The sequence below is a fragment of the Haemaphysalis longicornis genome, unplaced genomic scaffold (assembly GCF_048455015.1).
Source record: "Haemaphysalis longicornis isolate Haplotype H1 unplaced genomic scaffold, Haemaphysalis longicornis Haplotype H1 scaffold_7, whole genome shotgun sequence".
Taxonomy (NCBI): Eukaryota; Metazoa; Arthropoda; class Arachnida; order Ixodida; family Ixodidae; genus Haemaphysalis; species Haemaphysalis longicornis.
In genome coordinates, this window is record NW_027526422.1 from 129982927 (window position 1) to 130003020 (window position 20094).

Consider the following 20094-nt stretch of genomic DNA (forward strand, 5'->3'; position numbering starts at 1 on the left):
TTAGATAAAAAATGACGTTACAGCTCTATCGTTGTTTAAACAAATGTTCTAACCGGTTTCTACGGCATAATTTTATCGCACTCATGTTAAGTGTCGGGCTGTAGAGGGGTAAAACTAGCCAAGATATGATAGAGGCTTCTCTGCCAGTAGAAGTATTCTGAAGTAGCCCACTCTATCAAAAAAGACACATGCATGCAACAATATCAAAACCACACGTAGTTTATTGCTGAAAACTTGAACACAAATGTTGAAGATTCAATACATAGCGACAAACGGCGCTAGACAGCTCAGAAACCACTAATGAGCACCTCTATAAATGACAAACTCGAACTGGAAAGATGAAAGTCATTTTTTACATAAAAACTTGGTCCTCCATATAAAACATTTTGGGAAGAAGTGCCTGTGGAACAGAGCCTGGTACTGTTCATTGTCGCACCTGCCCTTCCAGAACGATATCTCATTTAAAAACCACTTTTAAAGAGCAGGGGGTTTCTACTCGTGTAAAGTTCGCGGTGCAGGCCATCTTATACGCAGTAACTGGACAATGGTATGAAAGGCAACCATGGTTATCGCAGACCGAGGTATTTTAGAGTTCATTCGCAGGCAAAGCCCAGTAAGCCTATAACACTTCCCGTCTGTCCCCGCCGATAAAATAGCGGGTCTGACGCCAGGTTTCAATGCAGACTATATTGTCCTCATAGTGGACCCTCTGCCCGTTTTTTTTTCAATATAGACTGGCGTCATGAATACGCCCAATTTTGGAATCTGTGGAACCGCGAATTCTAATCAGGCTACTTTACGGCTAATATGATGGCTACAGAACAGGCACCTCCATACGGCCGGAATTATTTTGAGTTTATTGAATAAAGTAATACATCTCCCTTTAATAAAAAAGAAATGAAACGAAATATTCATGGGCAGCAATAACCGCATAGCACAAGAGTGCTCGAGGGTAAACAAAGTCCTTCCGCTATGTCTCTGAAAATGACTGTGGGCTTTTTATGAAACAAAAGCCACACTAATTGCTCCAGGATTAGGTAGACTCCGTCGTGTTAGCACAAGATGCTTCGTTCCAGGTGTCGTACACAGCTCCGGGGCAGGCCTCGGAAAGGCCATTCATGCATTCTGCGATTTGTGAGCTCGTTGCGGTATCTTTTATCCATAGGCGGCAGCCTGCATGTACAATGAGTGCATTTATTTTGAAATCTTTGACAGCCCTCAACGTGTCTGGTGTTTTTCAAAACTTTGCCGCTGCACTAAATGTAGGCTTTGAAGGAAAAAGCCGGCCTGAAATACTTATTTGTGACTTCTTAAGGAATCCATTGCATTTGCGTGTTTATTTTCAGTTTTGATTCTTCGTCTTCTGGCGCGAAACGGATTAGGACAGCTTTTTTGTGATACAGATTGGTTCCGTGCCTATATTCGGTTTCGTTCGACCGTCTTTTGGCGGACGTACTACTTCTAGCAAACTTGTGACACACGCCACAACTTCTCCAGAATCGGGTTACTGCGGGGCTAGGGTGCACATGTTCTACTAACGTAACGGCACGTTTACTTGTCGGCCGGCAAGCGCTCTTTGCCTCTTGTCGCGCGGTGGGAATGTGCGGAAACAGCGCACTGGTTGGGCTTTGGGCCCTTACTGTGGAGACGAGGAATACCCGAAAATGGTAAGTCAGAATTTCCTCCAAGTAAACGAAGAAATAAACGTCTTTTTATTGTTTAAATGGCGTTTTAGCACTACAGCCGTTTTAATCGCCTTCGTACATAGCGCAATGCTTTGCATTTTACAGCATCCCATTCATACAACGCGCTCCACCTATAGTTACGGCCGCCAGGTGACGTGTATTGGCAAGAGCTAGTGGTTTGGAAACATTCCATCACTTACAGACATAGCGTACCCTACGACCAGTGCAGTTAACTTCAGATTTACAAAGTAATCTTGCGTTACCTTACGGCATGCGGCTAGTTTTCACACCGCGGTTTAAGTCGTTGCAGGGCGTTTTACTATTATCAAATAAAATACTTCTGCGCTATTTGGCCACAGTGAAGCAAATTGGTTTCTGCGCGCGAAAAGTTGCTTTCCATAAGATAGCAGAAAAAAATGTGCAAACTTTTTTAATACAGAGGCGACATTTTATCACGAGAATTCCATGCCGTGACGTAATTACTGCAAACCGCGAGAAGGGGTGTTACTCTGGCATCACGCTGTTGTGAGTGAAGAACGACAGGTTCGATGGCATACACCGGCATTTTTCATAAAACCAGCTGCCTCCAAACGGGAATTGATGTTGTCTCTACCACGTATTAACCAGCTCCACAACCAACTGTCATAAAAAGTGCTTATGTCAGGGATTCGTGGCCACAGCAGCATGGCCATCAGTAAAAGCGCTCCCTCCCTGGCCTTTACTCTCTCCTCCCAATGTGCCCACGGCCATCACAAATGGCTGCCAAGGAGTGCTTCCTGAAGGACATCGCCTTCCTGGCCCGGGACCTAACCAGTGAGTAGGAAATTAATGTTTGTTTTGGGTGGGCTTTTCGCCTGGCGCACACAAAGGGTTAGAAAGGAGCGTTCACGGATCATTGAAATCCCTACCTTGCTATGACTCAATGACCGCAGGGTAGTGTGAACCATTTAAAAAGGATTATCCATGCAACGAGGGCCTCATATAAAATATGAAATGGCTACTGTACCGTGTTTGCACATGAAGAGGCAACTTCAAGGCAAGGCATCGATGCCTCCACAGTGTTGTTCACTGTGTCCTACGTTGCAACATTGTGCGCGTAAATTGACGTCGTGAATGTAACCGCAAACATTTCGCTTCCATTAATCCCTGCGGAAATGCAGTAAGGAACTGCGAAGAATATTGTGTGGGTGACGGCATATATGTGTATGCGTTCTTTCCAATAGACGTTAAATGTTTTAGTAAACGTTGTTCCATTGAACGTCTTCGTCTGCTGTCGCACATTGCGCCGCCACAATGAATCCATACGAATTCACCCATCATCCAAACTTACTATGTTGAACAATATCACGATCCACTCTGGCGCTTTAAAGGTGCAATTGTCTGAACATCCTGTTTTTATACTCAAATGTCCTAGCAGATGAGCAAGTTATCAAAAAACGTTTTGTAACAGCCATAACAGGAATACGACACCTTTTTAGGGCGAGCTATAAAAAATTCTTACCAAGCAATGCAGTGTCAAACTTCCCAATGAAGCAGGCGTCGTAGTCAGCAAACGGAATCTGCACTACGTAAGTAGTGTTGGGGTCTGGAAATTGGAAACGTTACCGAACCAATTACTTTCGTTGACATTAACCACAGCGCGCGCCCTGTATCACACACGACAGCATGCGGCAATTGTATCAGCAAGGTGTAATTCGTGTTGAGGAGGTTTATTCGCTGCTCTTCGCGGTAGCATTTATAATTGCGCTCTCAATACATAGTGTCAGTTCTTCGAAAGACCAATTTTTTGATGTAGCAATTGTAAGTCTGATGCAAAATTGTGGTGAGCGCCATGCCATAAAAACAGTAGCACAAGGTTTATGATCATCCTGCAACAGAATAACGAAAATGAAGGACGGAGGCTTTTTTACTAAGCTTCCAGGCACTAGTTACTCTTGTCCTCTGCTTTCTGAATCAATATTTGTCTTCGAGATTTCTGTTCTGTTCCACAATAGGCTCATCTATTTTCCTGACCTTTTAGTGTTGTTTTTTGGTAGCCGTGATTTAATTATTGTGGTAGACGGGTTTTTAGTCTACCATACAAGCGGTACTGAAGGTCACTTCTCTTCCTAATGGAACCAAGATGTCTGTTACTTAGTGATTTGGTCTAACACAAGACATTTCTTTCGTATACCTAACCGTCTGCACCCGTCATCCTTTTTTCATCGTATCATTGTTTTCTGCGCTCACCTACGATTTATTAAGGCGCTTCATAAGTTCGCAAGTTTCTTCTCTTTAGTCGTATTTGGCTTTTAGATTAGTTTTATAAAAATATTTGTATTGACAAAGTGAGCCTCACATTAATTACGTGTGAGTGCATCCAGCATGAAAAAGGGCTTATATTTTTTATGGGTGAATATTATTCTTCTGAGTTTCATAGGCTCAACAAATTGGGAATTTTCGTATTTACCCAGATCTTTAAGGTTTTCATGCGTAGATTGTAGGAGCGCACGCCAGTCAAACAAAACCATAATTTTCTTTATAGGCAAGTTTTCTTTGTATCCATGAGGCTACATTTCAGGTCTATGTCACACTTAGCACATTCACATTATCAGATGCATAAGATGTATTAGGGGGGATCCCCTTAGGGGCTAGGGCTGTTCGGGACCCCTGTCATCATCGTCGTCGTAATCGTGGTCTTATGAAGTCACGGTACTGAAACACGTGAAACTCGTTTCCGCCTCGCGCTAGAACGTAACTCCTACTTTAAAAATTGGCCGCGTATCTGCTCGTTTTGTTGCAAATGACGATGCAAGACGATAGTCGACTGCCACCCCTGGCAATCAAATGCATCCCTTTTTTTTCGCGCTCTCCTCTCCTGCTGTTCCTCTCCCGTCTCGTTCTTTGTAAGATAACACGCTATAAGTTTGCTCAAGTCAATTCAAATTTACCGCGTTCCACTGCTCCAAGTCGAGTGCCTCGAGGCCAGCGCGGCGGTACGGTGGAGGCGCGTGTGAATCGAGGCACCCGACTACAACATTTACAGAACCACGTTGCCCTACTCCGCGCGCATTCCAAGCAGAACGCGGAACCTATCTAGTGGAAGCTTTCATTGCTTTTGCCGTTTGATTTTTTTGGATTCCGCCAGGTAGCGCGGGCAACAGCAGGCGACGGTTTCTGCAGTGGATGTAGCATTTTCTTTGCTATCGCAAAAACAAGCATCAGTAAATTTTTAATAGAGGAACACAGCAAATATCACTCATGTATTGATTTTCTGCCTTATACTTGCATAGTATCTTGTTCTTGTTCAACAATTTTGAGAAGTATGAACATCAATACCAGACTTTTGGCTGTGAGTATATAAGACTATTGTTCAGCACCCGTTTTGCTTTGGCCGGATTGCTGAATTGAATGACAGACAGACAGACAGACAGACAGACAGACAGACAGACAGACAGACAGACAGACAGACAGACAGACAGACAGACAGACAGGCAGACAGACAGACAGACAGACAGACAGAGAGACAGACAGACAGACACAGACAAAATAAAGAGCAATAAGGTAAAATAAAAGCCCAAACCGTACCACACACGTATCACGGGTAGGCAGACAGACGACCGAAAGTTTCCTCTTCAAGTAGCCCAAGAAAGACTATCGTCTTTAAAAACACCGGGACACTCGTTTACGCCTCGCGCTGGACAGCTTCGTGCTTCGAAGACAAGAGACGTTAACAGCGGAGCTGTATACCTGTTTCCCCCAACGGTTTCATCTCCATTGGCAAACACGCCAAGGCGCCAAGAATACACTTATACACTACACGCTGCACGCTTCGTCCCTGCCGAGGTTTCACGTTTGTGGACATGACATGGGCTTTTATTCTGAAATCCTCATATCTATTTTTGTAAATTGTTGTTTTTTCTACTTTGCTTTTTTTTGCTTTTCAAAATTCTCTTCGATCAATTATTTTCAGTTACGCAAATATGACGATTAAATGTCTGACTTCCGTCAGTTCTGCATTTTTTTGCGAACGCAGGGTGTTACGCGGGGTTTGCTGGAGGGGTACTCTCGAAGAACTGCTAGCTGGCATTGAACAACAGTGAAGGTTGTCACCGCGCTTTGTCACTTTGTCTGTTACGACCTGGCCTAAGTGCCACGCGCGCATGACCACTGGCATGCAGACACTATTATAAGTGGCTAAATTGTGAAGAGTGATAATATTATTTCGTACTGACTGCTCTAAGATCTTCGTCTGCCCACCTGCCACAGAAAGCCTCAAGTCAGACTCCAAGACTTTCCGAAAGCCATCGTGTCGCATTCGGCTTGCTCCGGGAAGAAATGGCAGTTTTGTATAGTTCATAACCAACGGGTTCATAAATTAAAGACAGGTGGGTTTCGGCGTTGAGCGTTTGCTGCAGAAAAGCGAAAGTGGCACCGCAGTTTCCCGCCTACTACTCAACATTACAAAGATAACCACGGAAGTAGTCTTCGGAAAGGTACGGGTACTGAGTAGACACTTCCAGGCTCAAAACACCAAGAACTTCTTGAGCGCTGGGATATAGAGAGAAAACATTTTGCTCCAAAGGATTATTCTTTCCCTTTGGAGCATTTCGCCAACTATTCGGACCCGTTATGAACTCTAGTCGTAATCTCAGAAAAGCCAGCCATAAAAAACACTAAAAATAGATCTATTGACCTATAAACTATGCTCCGCAATTTAAAGCACCAAGTCAAAGCGCTGTTGGGTTGGTTTATCAGCATTTATGTCAGTAACACCCACAGAACGAGCAATGGTTTCCTTGTGGGCCTCTGAATTCCCTAGGTACAGTTTTTGTAGTCGTGCTTGCCGAAGTATCGAGGTTATTTACACTATCTAAGGTATGAAGGTGCATTAGAAGGCTTCTTTTGACCTAAAGCGCCAACTGTCCAGCCACACGGAGCTATATGCCGGGTAGGTCATTTTAGAGGTGAAGCGAAGGACAAGCAGGTTCACGTGACCCTGGTCCCAAATGATCTGCTTCTGCAGTGTCTTGGAGAGATGTAGAAACTTCCCAGAAAGCCGCTCAACTTACCGCTTCCGAAAGTGATATTAACCACGTCGGGAACCTTTGTGAACGTATAGCTCTGTGTATCTTCGAATCTGAAAAGAGCAGCGTAAACTTTGGGGTAAGAAGTAGAGCTTAACCACCAAAAGTTCTATGCCGAATCAGGCACTTGTAAGACAGAAAATAACACCACCTATTTCTAATTTTTTTCAATTTAGAAACGAGCGTGGTTCAATTAAGTTAGTTTGCGACATATGCAAAGGTGACCAAGATCTAAGGTGATGGAATTCCATCAAACACATTTTATTAAGAAATGAAAGTTTGAGGCTAGGTAAAGTGGGTTTGAGAAATGATGAAGAGCTCAGAAATATTCAGCAATATAAGCTTTTCCTCACGTTTAAGCATCAAAAGGAGCTGGAACCTGTCAAAAATACGAAAAAGAAGCAAATTGCAGAAGGAGCACCCCATGACGCCTTAGTGAAATAGCTCACCTGTACTATGGCGAACAAACATATCGCATGCCTGAAAACGTTCCGCGTTCGAATTTATTAGCACGTTCCGTTTGTTTCGGAGTCTTTTAAGATGATAAAACTTCGCCTTTTTTTCTTGCGGTACTTGCTTTCTTCGAAAACTCACGCTTGTGGTAGAAGGGTTGGTAGTGAAAAGTGCCGCCAAAAAGTTGGCAACTATATAACCAAAATAGCCATTTTTAGAGGTATGAGACTAGTGAGGTCGAGGAAATAGGTTTGGACAAATAGCTGTTCGAATAAAGCTGGTCGCAAAAAAATTTATAACGCAATCTATAGCTACCTTCCAATATGAAAAAAAATTCGTTACCCGTTATTATCGAGTTTTGGGCTTTTGTGAAATTGGAAAATAGAATGCCCGTTTGAACAATGGCCGTCAGTGAATGGCGCCCCGTAGCGAGCCTGGTATATTTTATGCTTATTTATTTGTGTACGTTTCAGTATGAACCGCAAGTAAAATGAGACTTAAGTTAAAATCGTCAAAAATAATCTCTACACCTGAACCCATAGGAAGTGACATTAACGGGTTTTTTTTATACTGACCAATACTCCTACTGCTTTACCCCGCATACTCTCTTCTTTGCTTGTTCCAGTCTTTAGCTATACTGGCTCTTTGTCGCCCTTGTCTACTAGTGCAGGTAACAGCTACCGTGTTTGTTTCCAAGCTAAGTTAAAAAACTTGCATTTCGAAGTCATAAAAACTCGCAATGGTAAAACGCCTCAAAAGAGCCAGAGAATTTTCGTCAAGGAAGGGCGGAATAACGTACTACCTATATTAGTACAACTGTAAGTGGTAACTAGAGTCAAAAGCACTGCGCACTCGTTTTGTCAGTCGCGGTTTCCTACTATTAACCTAATCCATGATTTGGTGCCACCATGGAGGGCAGGATGCAACTTGACATCATAACATCGGTACGGGTCGAATTCCTCACATTTCTGTTCCGTTCTCCAGCTTGTAACGAATTCTTGCCTCGTTATTTGGCTGGAACTCAAGGCGAATGCATAATCCCTGGGTTATATTTGATGACGAGGCGGCAAGATAGACGTTCTGGAAGTTCGTGTACACCTGAAAGCAAACAGGACAAAGATATCGTTGCAGCAATAAATTTGCGATGGCGCCGTGACATACAACAGCGTAGATATTCTTAATTGACCACCGTTGAAGGGTTGCTTTTAAAAGTGCCCGTACCATTAGTGCCGCCCGTTTCCACGAGTACGTTGATTGGTGCAGTCTAGAGATAATCGAGGGAGGGTATTCCTATTCTTGATCGGCAAGTTTCAAATACTTCCGCATTCAGAATTATGTATTGACAAGGAGGGTGGATTTGGGTATTATTATGCTAGCTTTGATGCTGCTTCAGAAAATGGCTATTGACCCATCCTTCTTTCTGCAAAAGTGCTGAACCACGTTTTTTAAAATTTGTATATATCGAAATTATACGCATATTGACAGAGTACCCAATTTGTAAAACTGAATTTATTGTTAAAAGCTAGCGAGACCACGGCCATTATTAATACTAAACGCAAACAATGCCCTCGACCTTAACAAAACGCTTGCCGAGTGAGAGGAAGCAAAATTGGATCGCGGCAAATGGCGAAACGTTCTTCTCCGGTACGCGCAGGTGTGATGAGAACAATAATTAGAGCTTTACTGGTACCAAATATAACATGAGTGTACAAAGGGCGTGTAAAAATGTGCCCACTTATAGCAGTAGCTGGTAATGCGGCTGGGCGTTCCACGCTAAGCCTTCTCTTTCTGAAGATCCCCATCAGCGGCAGTATTATTTCAATAAGAGCACCCAAAATGACACGCCTGGTGCGGTTCACCGGAGTTCAACAATTCTAACTACCCAGGAGATGTTTATTATGTCTCGTTTTACGGCCGTGCTGGTCAGCCATTTTGAATGTTGGTAATTCCTTCAAAACATATGCTTGAGAGGCGAATTTAAGTGGCATACTTAGAGCATTTCTTGGTCTTCAACTAAATTTGTCGTCGCGGTACATATAGCTTTGCACACTGAATAAGGCCAATGAGATTGCAATGTTCACGTCGTGCGGGACTGCCATCAAGATAACTGAGACTAGTGCACTTCTCGGAGTTTTTGGGAAAAAACTCTAGCAAGTTCCAAAACTGACACAGGGGTCATAGTGAGCACAGAGGAGCATACGGTTGAATCCACAATTGCTAACAGATATTTCCCTCCGAAGCATATTTTAAGTATTCTGTGCTTTGTAAATACTTGGGTACGCGGGCCAATGAAATTGCCCTAACATCATTTTCTTGTACCTTCCGAAATGGCATCGATACTATGAGACGCACCGAAGGGGATTGGCTAAACTTCGGAATTTCCCTTGCAAGGGTGGTTGAGAAACTATATATGGGGACCAAGGAATAGGGTTGCTGCCGTAGAAGAGCAGGAAAATTTGGACATATGTTGTGCACTTCCAGCACGAGTATAATTCGTGGTCCATAAACAACAGACGGACGATTTTTGGATTCCAGCTGGGAGATAAAGTAGTATTATGCTTCGATTATCAGTAGCGAGAATGTTTTATAACAGTGTGACACCCATATTCGGAAGATTCTGAGATCGCAATTCAAGATGAGCGTTGGTCTGTCTCAGAAGAGGCGACGGGTCGGGCAAAGATGTGCAGCAAGTGGTTCCGCGGTGTAATGCGTCGTGCCCTTCAAGACGAGCTTGTTAGTTATATGTGCCGTCATGCGGATCACACCAATTCACAGATTCATGGGCCTTTACTACGGCGCTTGAGCAAGCTGGTAACTTCAAGCCATGTCCAATAAACGTGGAGGGTATTCACTGCTTGACTTTAGCTTGAAGTGACTTTTCAGGCAGCCTCTCGCCACTTGACACTTTTATTGCCTATTAACATTTACCAAATGGGATAAGTCGCGCCAGATTATATAATTCTTCGTTTCGATTTAAATGAAGTAACAATATATCTCGTTGAAACTGCCCTAAACTGGAGATGATTATGCCCGGAGTCTACTGACTACAGAGTTAAAATACTCATATAAAAACTTTAGGCGCCATAGATAGCTAAATAGCAACTTTTAGAGACCTAATTGCCTAGAGCTCCTGGCGGTGGCACATTTCCACGCTTCCGCTTAGTTGTTGTTGTCAGTGAAGTGGATTCACAGAAATACAAGCCGTGATTACGAAGACCTCAATTCCGAGGCGCTTGGCTATGTAGTCATCTAAGGAATATATTACTACAAGTAAGATTTGCTGAATCCATTCAATTTTCTCTTTTTTGGAAGATAAAAGTGCCACTTACACACATTTTACCTTTTAAACCACTTCCTTGAGCAGAAAGCAGGGTGCCGAGATGTTCATTCCTATGTCATCGATTTCGCAGTTATTGTGTTAGAATTACGGTGTAAATGAAATCAGTAGGGCGCTTTGTGCATAACGTCATTATTGAGTTGCTTAGACAAAATGGGCATAACTTGAAAATATCCGTTGTACGCTTAGTTTACACCGTCCAGCGGACGCCGCCTTGTTGCATAACTTCCTGCCACATTCCCTGCTTTCAGCAGTTTAGGCAAGTTTTCCAAATTGCCTTTCTGGGCATAGCTTTCTTGGTATTGCGGTGCCCGTATAAACTTTCCGCTAGCCGCTGTCTTCCACATGGCCCTTTCCGAGGTGAAACATACAAGTCTTCATCAACATGTATTTTCTTTGTCACTCCAAAATTCCCTCGACTCTTACTTGTTTACTAAACTTTTGAACCTTACCGCTCTCACTTCTCTCTACAATCATGCGAGTTGTTCGTGCACTTTTGAGTTTGCAAATTTACATATCTGGAATGTTACACGGTTTCCTGCACAATTTTTTTTCTCGCTGAGCTATTTTTGCACCATTGTGAAGCATCAGCAACTGCTTACTTTGCATTTATCGCACGCACTTGCGATGTAGTTTAGGAACACTATGGAAGTTACCTAGTTACTCTATAGTGGTATTGCCAGTTCGTGTAACGCATGAGAGAAACTCCACTGGCTGATATTTTCTGGTTGAGACTAAATTTTTTATTATTTCTGTCTTTTTTACTTGTCCCGTTTGAATGCTACACACTTATAGCCTCCACATTAGATAAACTGGCTGGGGTGGCGGACCAAGAGATTCACTGCTCATTATTTTTCAAATTTTAAGACATTACGACGTATTCTTAACAACGATAGCTTCAAGAAGTTGATCATGCTTAATTTGAACTCTTTTGGGTGTATTCTCCGTTGGGATAAATTTTTCCTTTGGAAGTATATAATGGCTTACAAGGGATTCTTTTTTTAGTTACGACGGTGTCTTAACAAGTAATACTGTGAACCTTCGCGAGGAGGTGTAAAAGTCAGCGACAAAGAAGAGCGCCGAATAATTTTCAGAAAGGGAGGATACGGGTTTAGGCGAGAAAGCTGGCCTAACGCATAGCACGTGTCATCAGAAAAGCGGAAAGTTAAAAAAGGTGAGTGCCGCCCCTTAACGCCAGCACAAACCAGAAGGCGTGTCATGCTTCCCCGCGCCCTCAAGTATCGCCGTAAAAATGTTGGCCCATCTTTTCTGCTCCTTTTATGGCATCCGTTCTTGTGCTTCGCATGACATCGCCGGTTCGATTGCAGGCTCGGGTTTTTTTTCCAATCAGTCCAGAAAAAAAGAAAAACAGGTCCATAGAAAACTTTGGTGCACGGGAAGTTCGGGAAAGAGTTGTTACCCAGTTCGCAGTCCGTTTACGCTCGTGGGAACTTGGGTTAGTCCTTTACGATGGATTTTTTTAAAAACGATATCAAATAGAAACCTCAAGCATATAAAAATACCCTGACGTGATTTTTTCTGAATACAAGGACAAAAATCTATCCCACAATATATGAAATAGAACGCTGAATAGTGCCAAAGTACGCGTACCGCGGAGCCCGCCATATTATTAATTATAGACCTGCTCCGAGTGCTTTTAAGGCTGTTCCTTTTTAGGATAGTTATTTAAGCTCGCCGAGATTTTCTTCCAGAATACCTCAGCCAGAGACGATGAGTTTTCTTACCACTGAAGCGTTGCACGGTTGACTGGCACTGCCACCGCATACCTCCGCGTTCACATTCAATGGCATCAAAATGCAAAACAGCAAAGGAGAGAAAAGGAGAACCATCTTGGTCGTGATGCTCCACACGCTGTCAGCAACTCAGCACTCAGCTCAAAACCTGAGGTAAGCTACGGGGTTCAGAAGTAGCTTATATTACTGTCGCCGCGTCAGCCCTTTCAAGTCCTTGTGCAATCGGAACGGATATTTAGAGCCGAGTAGATACGGTTTTTTGTTAAAAAAGCAAAAATAACCTCTACTTGCGCCAAGGCTACCACAGACTTTATAGCTCTCTTTATTTGGTTTTCACTTGGGCGAGTACGAAGGTCTAATGGCTTGTTATTTTTTTACCTCAGACCTTGGCTACCTCTGTTCACTTTCGGCCACGTGCGTACACCCTACGTATGTGGACGCATTTCTTTTTTAACTTTTTTCACTATCCTGATCATATTGTTTTCAACGTCGGCGTGTTTTTCGTCCGCCGTACGGGGGAATAATTTTTGTTCATCGGGTGGAAATAAGAGGACACGTGTCACTGCGCAGCGGTTAAATGACAAAAAAGGCAAGCGCACCTCCGCTCTTCTGCAAATAAATCAGCAAAAAAACTGGCGGAAGTCCATTCAAATGGTGTACGCACAAAGACTGTCGCGGCTAATTAGGTTAGCTTCTGGCCTTGGCGACGACGGTACCAATCAATATACTAAAAAGAAATTCTGAGCATTTCAAGTGCCCTAATTGTCACAAAGATGCATATTGATCTTGGTCTTCGAAATGGTAGGAAATTGTGGCGTTCAGTCTATCTCATGGAGTTTGGTTGCGGAAGACTTTGTTCACGACAATAAAGGTAGCGATCATCCTGATGGAACTCAAGTTAGCATCCTTAATTTATTTTCCACAAGTTAAGCACGCAGACACACTCTCGTCGATGTCACTGTGCTTAGAAAGAAGGAAATATGTTTCATTTACAGGGAGGAACATAGTAATCCGATGTTTTTTTTACTTGATCTTGTGGGGATGATCGCACAAGATTGAATTGAAGAAGTGTAGTCGTACCTAGTGTGAGCTGCAACACACAAGAAAGTTACCTTTTATGATTAATATTTGACTGTTAGCTTGTTGGCTTAAGCAAAGAGTTTGCGCACTATCTTCTCGCTGAATAAGGAACTTAAGACTCGTACGTCAACACCGGCGACCTGCTCCACGCAAATTATAAGTCCTTAGTTTTCATATACCTCTTCCCTAAAGCCAAGTGAAGAAGTTCAAGGAATGTTTCTGTAGTTCAGTTCAATTGGAAGAGTATCGCCTCTTGTTTTGTCGCGCCTGTAAATATACGTCGGGCATGTGTTTTCCATCACTGAGTGTCTTATGTCCACATTCTCTCCCGTTGCTTCGCCCTCTCGCACAAATGCAACAACGAGTTTCTACACTAGTGCAGTTCTGGTAGTAGTGGTTACCCCCACATTTGGCGCATCGCGGTCTCCTGTTGATGTCACAGTGTTTTTCGGAGTGGCCATAGCTCGCACAATGCTTACATCTGTGGAGGAACAGTTGTTAAAATACCTGAAGCGGGTTCATGCGATGTAGAGGCTTCCTTTCTGAACGATGCTCTGATAAGCCGGCAGTTTTCCAGACAGCCGGGCTGTTCTGCCATTCCCCGAACGGGGCACCTTGAGCAATCTTGGTGACGGTATTGGCGACACCGTGGTTGCCCAGCCTCCATACTCACGCTATATTCTACCGTGGCTAGGATTTTTAAGGCTAAGGGTAGAAACCACAAACTGTGGCTGTCGGAGCCCAGGTTAAGCTCCGGCGGGTGGGCTCCCTGTCTGTTTACCATGCAGGAAGCTCTCGGACCTCTACAGCTATCAGGGTAAGGCTGTCGAAGAAAGTACCCCCGTTCCCTGCTTTTATACTATGCTGTTTAATGCTGTCTAACCCCCCCCCCCCCCAAACGTGATCGGTCCCTGAAAAGGGGCCGCACCGAAGTATCTCTCCCCCCCCTTGCCATCCTTAACTTGCCCTCAACCGGACAATTATTCTCGATTTCTTGTCATGGAATCCCTCCATCTCGCCCACCCTCTCGCATCGCAGTCAGTCTTCGCAAAATACCTTGAAGCGATAATTGGAAAATCGTATGAGGCCAAGAAACAAAGGACTGGTAAAGTCCTCGTCCAGGTAAACCACAAACAGCAGTCCGCAAAGCATTAACTCAAACTCGACTGGCTCATCTGGACATCACTGCCACACCCCATCGGAGACTCAAGATCTCGCATGGTGTGATCTCCGAGCCAGAACTGCTCAACGAAGCGGATGCGGATCTCATTGCGGGCTTGAAGTATCAGGGCGTCACTGCCGTGATACGCGTCACCATCCGCAGAGAAGACAAGGAGATTCCAACCATACACATCTTCTTGACTTTTGACCGCTCAGCACTCCTTCAACATATAATGGTAGGCTTTATCCTGTGCTCCATCCGTCCCTATATACCAAACCCAAGGGGCTGTTTTCAGTACCAGCGGTTCGGGCACGGTACAAAATCTTGAACCTGTGCAAAATGCGCGGCACAAGATCATCCGAGCGACACTTGTCCATCCGACACCCTCACTTGTGTGAGCTGCCGTGGACGGCATGCGGCATACTCCCGCAAATGTGAAAAATTTCAACTGGAGAAAAAGATCATAAAAATCAAGGTCACTGAGAACATCAGCTTCACAGAGGCGTGGAAGAGAATCCCCTCTTTCCCCATGGGGATGTACGCCGACGCAGCTCGCCGGGAGGAGGAGCGGCATCTGGTTTCCACAGGGACCTACTTCAGCGAGTCTGACCTGATCCCACCCTTCCCCCCGCTGGGTTTCCTCAGGCAGCCCAACCCATCACCACACCACTCGCTGAGGCAGCAGCGGTTGTGGTGCTCACTGTATCTGTTGGGACCGATGCCGCTCCGTCCCTGCCTGCCCGTCCTCCAGTGAATTGGAGTGTGCCGAGGGGATGGACACCGGGATCCCCGCATCGGCTCCCACCCTGCCGCACCACCCGTGCCACCTGTGGCACTCCTGACGCCGTCGGCGGTGGCGGCTTAAGCGAAGGGCACCCGAAAGGGTGCGAAGTCCAGGAGGCTGGTGCGTCTGGAACCCCCCTGACATCTGGCGAGAAAATGGATGTCATGCCGCTCCTGCCTGCAACGCAGCGCAAGGAGCGGCCTCCGATGTCCAAGGCAACAGAAAGGCCGAAAAAGCGCAATTACAGAATAAGAGCCCCGAAAGAGAACACATGAACACACACACACACACTACAGATATCCTTAAATGTAAATAATGGTAACAGACAAAATCATTCAATGAAACTGTAGAGGCCTTATCAGCAATCTAGATGTGTCTAGGAGATACTCCATTCACATCAGCCAAGTCTCATGTGTCTTCAGGTAACACACCCAAATAGTAAGCATACTACATGCAGGAAGCTCTCGAGATTCGAAGAATAATTTAAAGCAGGTTAAGAGCTGTATGCGGTATATCCATCCTGATTACCAACTATCGAGCACTGATTTTGAGGCACTCATAGATCAACTACCTGAACCGTACATAGTAATAGGCGACCTCAATACACATAATTCACTTTGGGGCTCTTACTGCACAGATTCCACAGGTCGCCTGATTGAAAAATTTCTAACATCATCGGTAGTATGCCTTTTTAACAAAAACCAAGCTACATATCCTAACATAGGACAAAGCAGTCATTCACATCTTGAGTTAACTATTGGCTCTGCAGTTCTTTTCCCATTTTTTCAGTGGCGCGTAGACACAAACTCATTTAGTAGTGAACACTTCCCCACCAAATTGACATACATAGGCAAAGGCGAAACACTTCCCCTTCCCATAAAAAGTTCAGTGAGAGAAGGGCGAAATGAAGTAAATTCACAGAAACACCTACACTACACTACACATACATAAAACACCTACACGTAGAGGAGGCAACCCAACTGCTTACGGCGCGCAACCTCGACGCCGCCGACAAGTCCATTCCACAGGCCTCCGGTGCTCCGTTCCACCCAAGGAGGCCCTGGTGGAATGAGGACTGTAGGTGAGCACGAGTGGCCCAGAACAAGGCGTGGAGTGTCCTTCCGCGGTACTCCAAGTCCGATTATCTTGTATCCTTCTAACAGGCAAAAGCACTCGGGAATCGCGTGCACCGTGAGGCAAAAAGGGAGAGTTGGCATGCCTTCCTCACATCTATAAACTCGTACACCGACACACGCAAAGTATTGACACGTATACGTAAACTCAGGGGACAACAGACAGACAGCCTGTCTCTGGTCAGCACAACAGGGGACAGACTCAAAGATCAGGCTAACACACTTGCACAACACTTCCAACGCGTGTCCAGTTCTCCACACAACACTAACACTTTTATGAAATACAAAATCAAGATGATGTCTAGGAGATACCTCGTTTACATCAGCCAACCCTCATGTGTCTTCAGGAAACTGACCTAAATATTAAGCATACTAACTTCTTGAATAACCAAGTGGGATTTCGAAACGACAGGCACAGTTGCACTTATTCTTCAGGAGGTTTGGCCATGGTGACCCGAAAATCCTTAGCCTGCCACATCACCCACCTAAACACTATGCTGGAAGCAGTCGCGCTTCGAACAATAATTTCTAAAAGGTTAATAGCTGTATGCTCTGCAAAAAACAAGGAGTTCTTTTAGTCCTTGTCGGATAATAATAATTCAAACACCTCTTATAACTCCCCCCTTTCACTGCATAAGCTGAAGCTGGCTCTAAGTACTTCTAAGCCTTCATCTTCTGGTGGAGACAACATTACATACACTATCATACAACACACACGCAGACACACTCAAAACACCTTTGCACCTCTACAACAAAATATCGTTTTCGGGGCGCCTTCCAGGGTCTTGGAGGAAGGTCATCGTTGTGGATTTTCTGAAGCAGGCAAATAATCCGTCTTTCCTACTAGTTATCGTCCCATCACCCTGACAAGCTGCCTGTGCAAGCTGCTTGAGAAAATGATCAATAGGAGACTCGTGTACTTTATAGAGTACAATGGTCTTCTCGAGAGCTGCCAGGCAAGCTTCTCGGCGGGGCGATCTACAAATGATGAGCTAGTTTCTTTGGAGACCTACATTAAGGATGCATACATGCATAAGCAATACTGCATGGTGGTATTTTCTGATATCGACAGGCATATGATACGGCATAGCGCCACGGCATACTGAGAGACCTAAATCTTTTTGTATTTAGGGTAACATCCTGAACGCTCTTTCCAGTTACACGTCTACACGAACAGTATGTGTCAGAGTTGGGTCGGCACTGTCAAGCATCCTCGTGCAGCAGAATGGCGTGTCTCCAGGTGGCGTTTTGGGATGCACATTGTTTATCGTTAAGATGAACTCGCTCCGAAAGGCACTGCCGCTCTCTATTTTTTGGTTGGTTTATGTAAATGATATTCAAATGTCTTTTAAATGATGTACCATGTCTATATGTGGAAGTCAGGTCCAGAATTATTGTATCGATGCGAGCTAGTTGGTACTTTATCATGGGAACAGCATCCCTTTCCTTTATGTATTCCTTCCTCCAATTGTGCCTGGCGGTTAACCTGTTCCCATGGTCAGGTCCAGATTGCGGTGAACACATTTTTCGCAGGACAGACGAAAATGGTTTCAGACTTCATACTACGGAAAGTACATGTCTTGTATTTTCAAAACGGCACGGCATCCTGCCCGATCCTGACATAAACCTCAATGGTGATACGATTCCAGTAAAAAAGTAAAAAAAGTTTCTGGGTGTGGTATTTTACAAAAAACTCACATTCATCCCTGATATCAAACGACTAAAACATAAATGCCTAAAAACAATGAATATTCTGAACGTCCTATCTCACCAATCGTATGGTGCAGACAAACAACTCCTGCTTCGCCTTTATGCAGCATTGGTAGAGTCACGATTGGAGTACGGAAGTGTTGTGTATGGCTCAGCCACAAAAACAGCGCTTAAAATGCTCGACCCAGCGTTTCACTTGCGGCTTCGCCTCTCCTGTGGCGCATTTCTTAATAGTCCTGTCCAGAATCTTTGGGCAGACTGCGGCAAATGGTACTTAGAGCACCAGCGAACTTATGTTCACCTTCTATGTGCCTCTAAAATCTCATCAGTAGTGAACCACCCCTTCAAACCGGTTTTTCATGATATATCCACAACTCAACTCTTTTTAAAGCGCCAATCAATTTCTCTTCGCTTCTTGCAGAGAGTAAGGGACGAGTGATGATTCATGAGGTCTCCTTTCTAAATACATCTCATACTGATCTCGTAGCACCATGGTATCTTGACCCTGTATTATGTGACTTTTCTGTCTCATAATAGAATAAAAACATGACACCAAGAACTGCGAATGTGCAGCATTCCATGTATCTGAATGATAAATAGAGGGCTGGAGAGCTTTTCAGTCATGCGTCTAAAACTTTAATGCGGTGTCTTGTTCTCCGCATTGAACCAATTCTCAAGCAGGTAGAACCATGAATGTAACACATTCATGGTTCTACCTGCTACATGTAAAGAGAATTATTTCTACATGTAAAGAGAAGTATTTTTAGGGCAGAAGCATATGGAATTTTTCTGGTTGTAAGTCACATAATTGAACATCATATTCCTAAGTCCGTCATGCATACAGATTCGCTGAGCGTCATCCGTACATTGTCATCCGGAAAGTCATCAAAAAACCACGTCGTTAATCTTGTCTTCAAATAATTATGTTAGCTTATTCTTCAAGCCTTGAGGTGACTGTGTGTTGGGTGCCAGGCCACTCTGGCATCGGCGGAAATGAACTGATTGATCAAATGGCTGGCAGTGCTGCACTCCAAAACACGGTCAACATAACAACACTACTTTAAACAGACCTCAAGCCACACATCCGACAATAACTACGTAAAACAGGGGAATAAGACTGGAACGAACAGACCGACAAGAAACTTCACGTTACAAAACCACACTTGGGACAAAACACTCCTGAATCACACAACAGTCATAATGCAGTTACCTTAGCTAGGTTAAGGATATGCCATACACTCGCACTTGCTCAATGGATCTCCAAGACCTCTGTGTGGCAAGGGTGGGAAGGGCATATCCGTGATACACATCTTCATTCAATGCAAGGCACTCGACATTGCACGGCCCAAACACTTCAGAGAACTCTACAGACAACATATTCCATTACATCCATCATACTTTTTAGGAGACGATGTCGTGTTTTCCCCTCAGCGCCCCTTTAAGTGTCTCTCAGAAGTTCACTTCTTACGGCTCATCTCATACCACCCATAGTTTTATTCGCGTTCTATACACCAGCCCCCTTATTTATCGTTTAACCGCTCTTGGTCTTCATACTGGCCCTGTACACCAGCCGTCCTCATAGTCTTTAATTGATTTTACTTGTGTTCACTCTAACCAATTTTAGTTGTCACGTATTCATGAAACACTTTCTTGGCGCTCTTTGCCCTAGTTGGCCTTGCGCCATTAACATTTAAACATCTTCATCATCTGTTCTGCCATTCTTTCCCACCCAATGGTTAGAACTTGGATCTCGTCGGGGTCACAAGATAGTCGATTTTGGTTTACTAATATTGTCATAACGTCTTCGACGGAAACAACACCTCGGATAACTATTACTTTAACCTGGGGAAGTTTTGTCTTGGGTTTTCTTGTTTGTATTTGGTGGGTTGAAGGATTTTTCGTGATTTCTTCAGTTTCGTCAGTCCCTCCT

General features: G+C 44.3%; 1 protein-coding gene across 1 annotated transcript; it reads right to left on the minus strand.

The window, feature by feature from the left end:
• Positions 1 to 203: 203 nt before the first annotated feature.
• Positions 204 to 12522, minus strand: LOC144146977 (uncharacterized). The gene is made up of 5 exons (XM_077678966.1): positions 12287 to 12522; positions 8169 to 8302; positions 6737 to 6804; positions 3187 to 3270; positions 204 to 1173 (listed from the first exon to the last, which is right to left on the minus strand). The coding sequence occupies exons 1-5, from the start codon at positions 12389 to 12391 to the stop codon at positions 1034 to 1036; spliced, it is 531 nt and encodes a 176-aa protein (XP_077535092.1). The 5' UTR covers positions 12392 to 12522; the 3' UTR covers positions 204 to 1033.
• Between the last annotated feature and the right edge of the window lie 7572 nt (positions 12523 to 20094).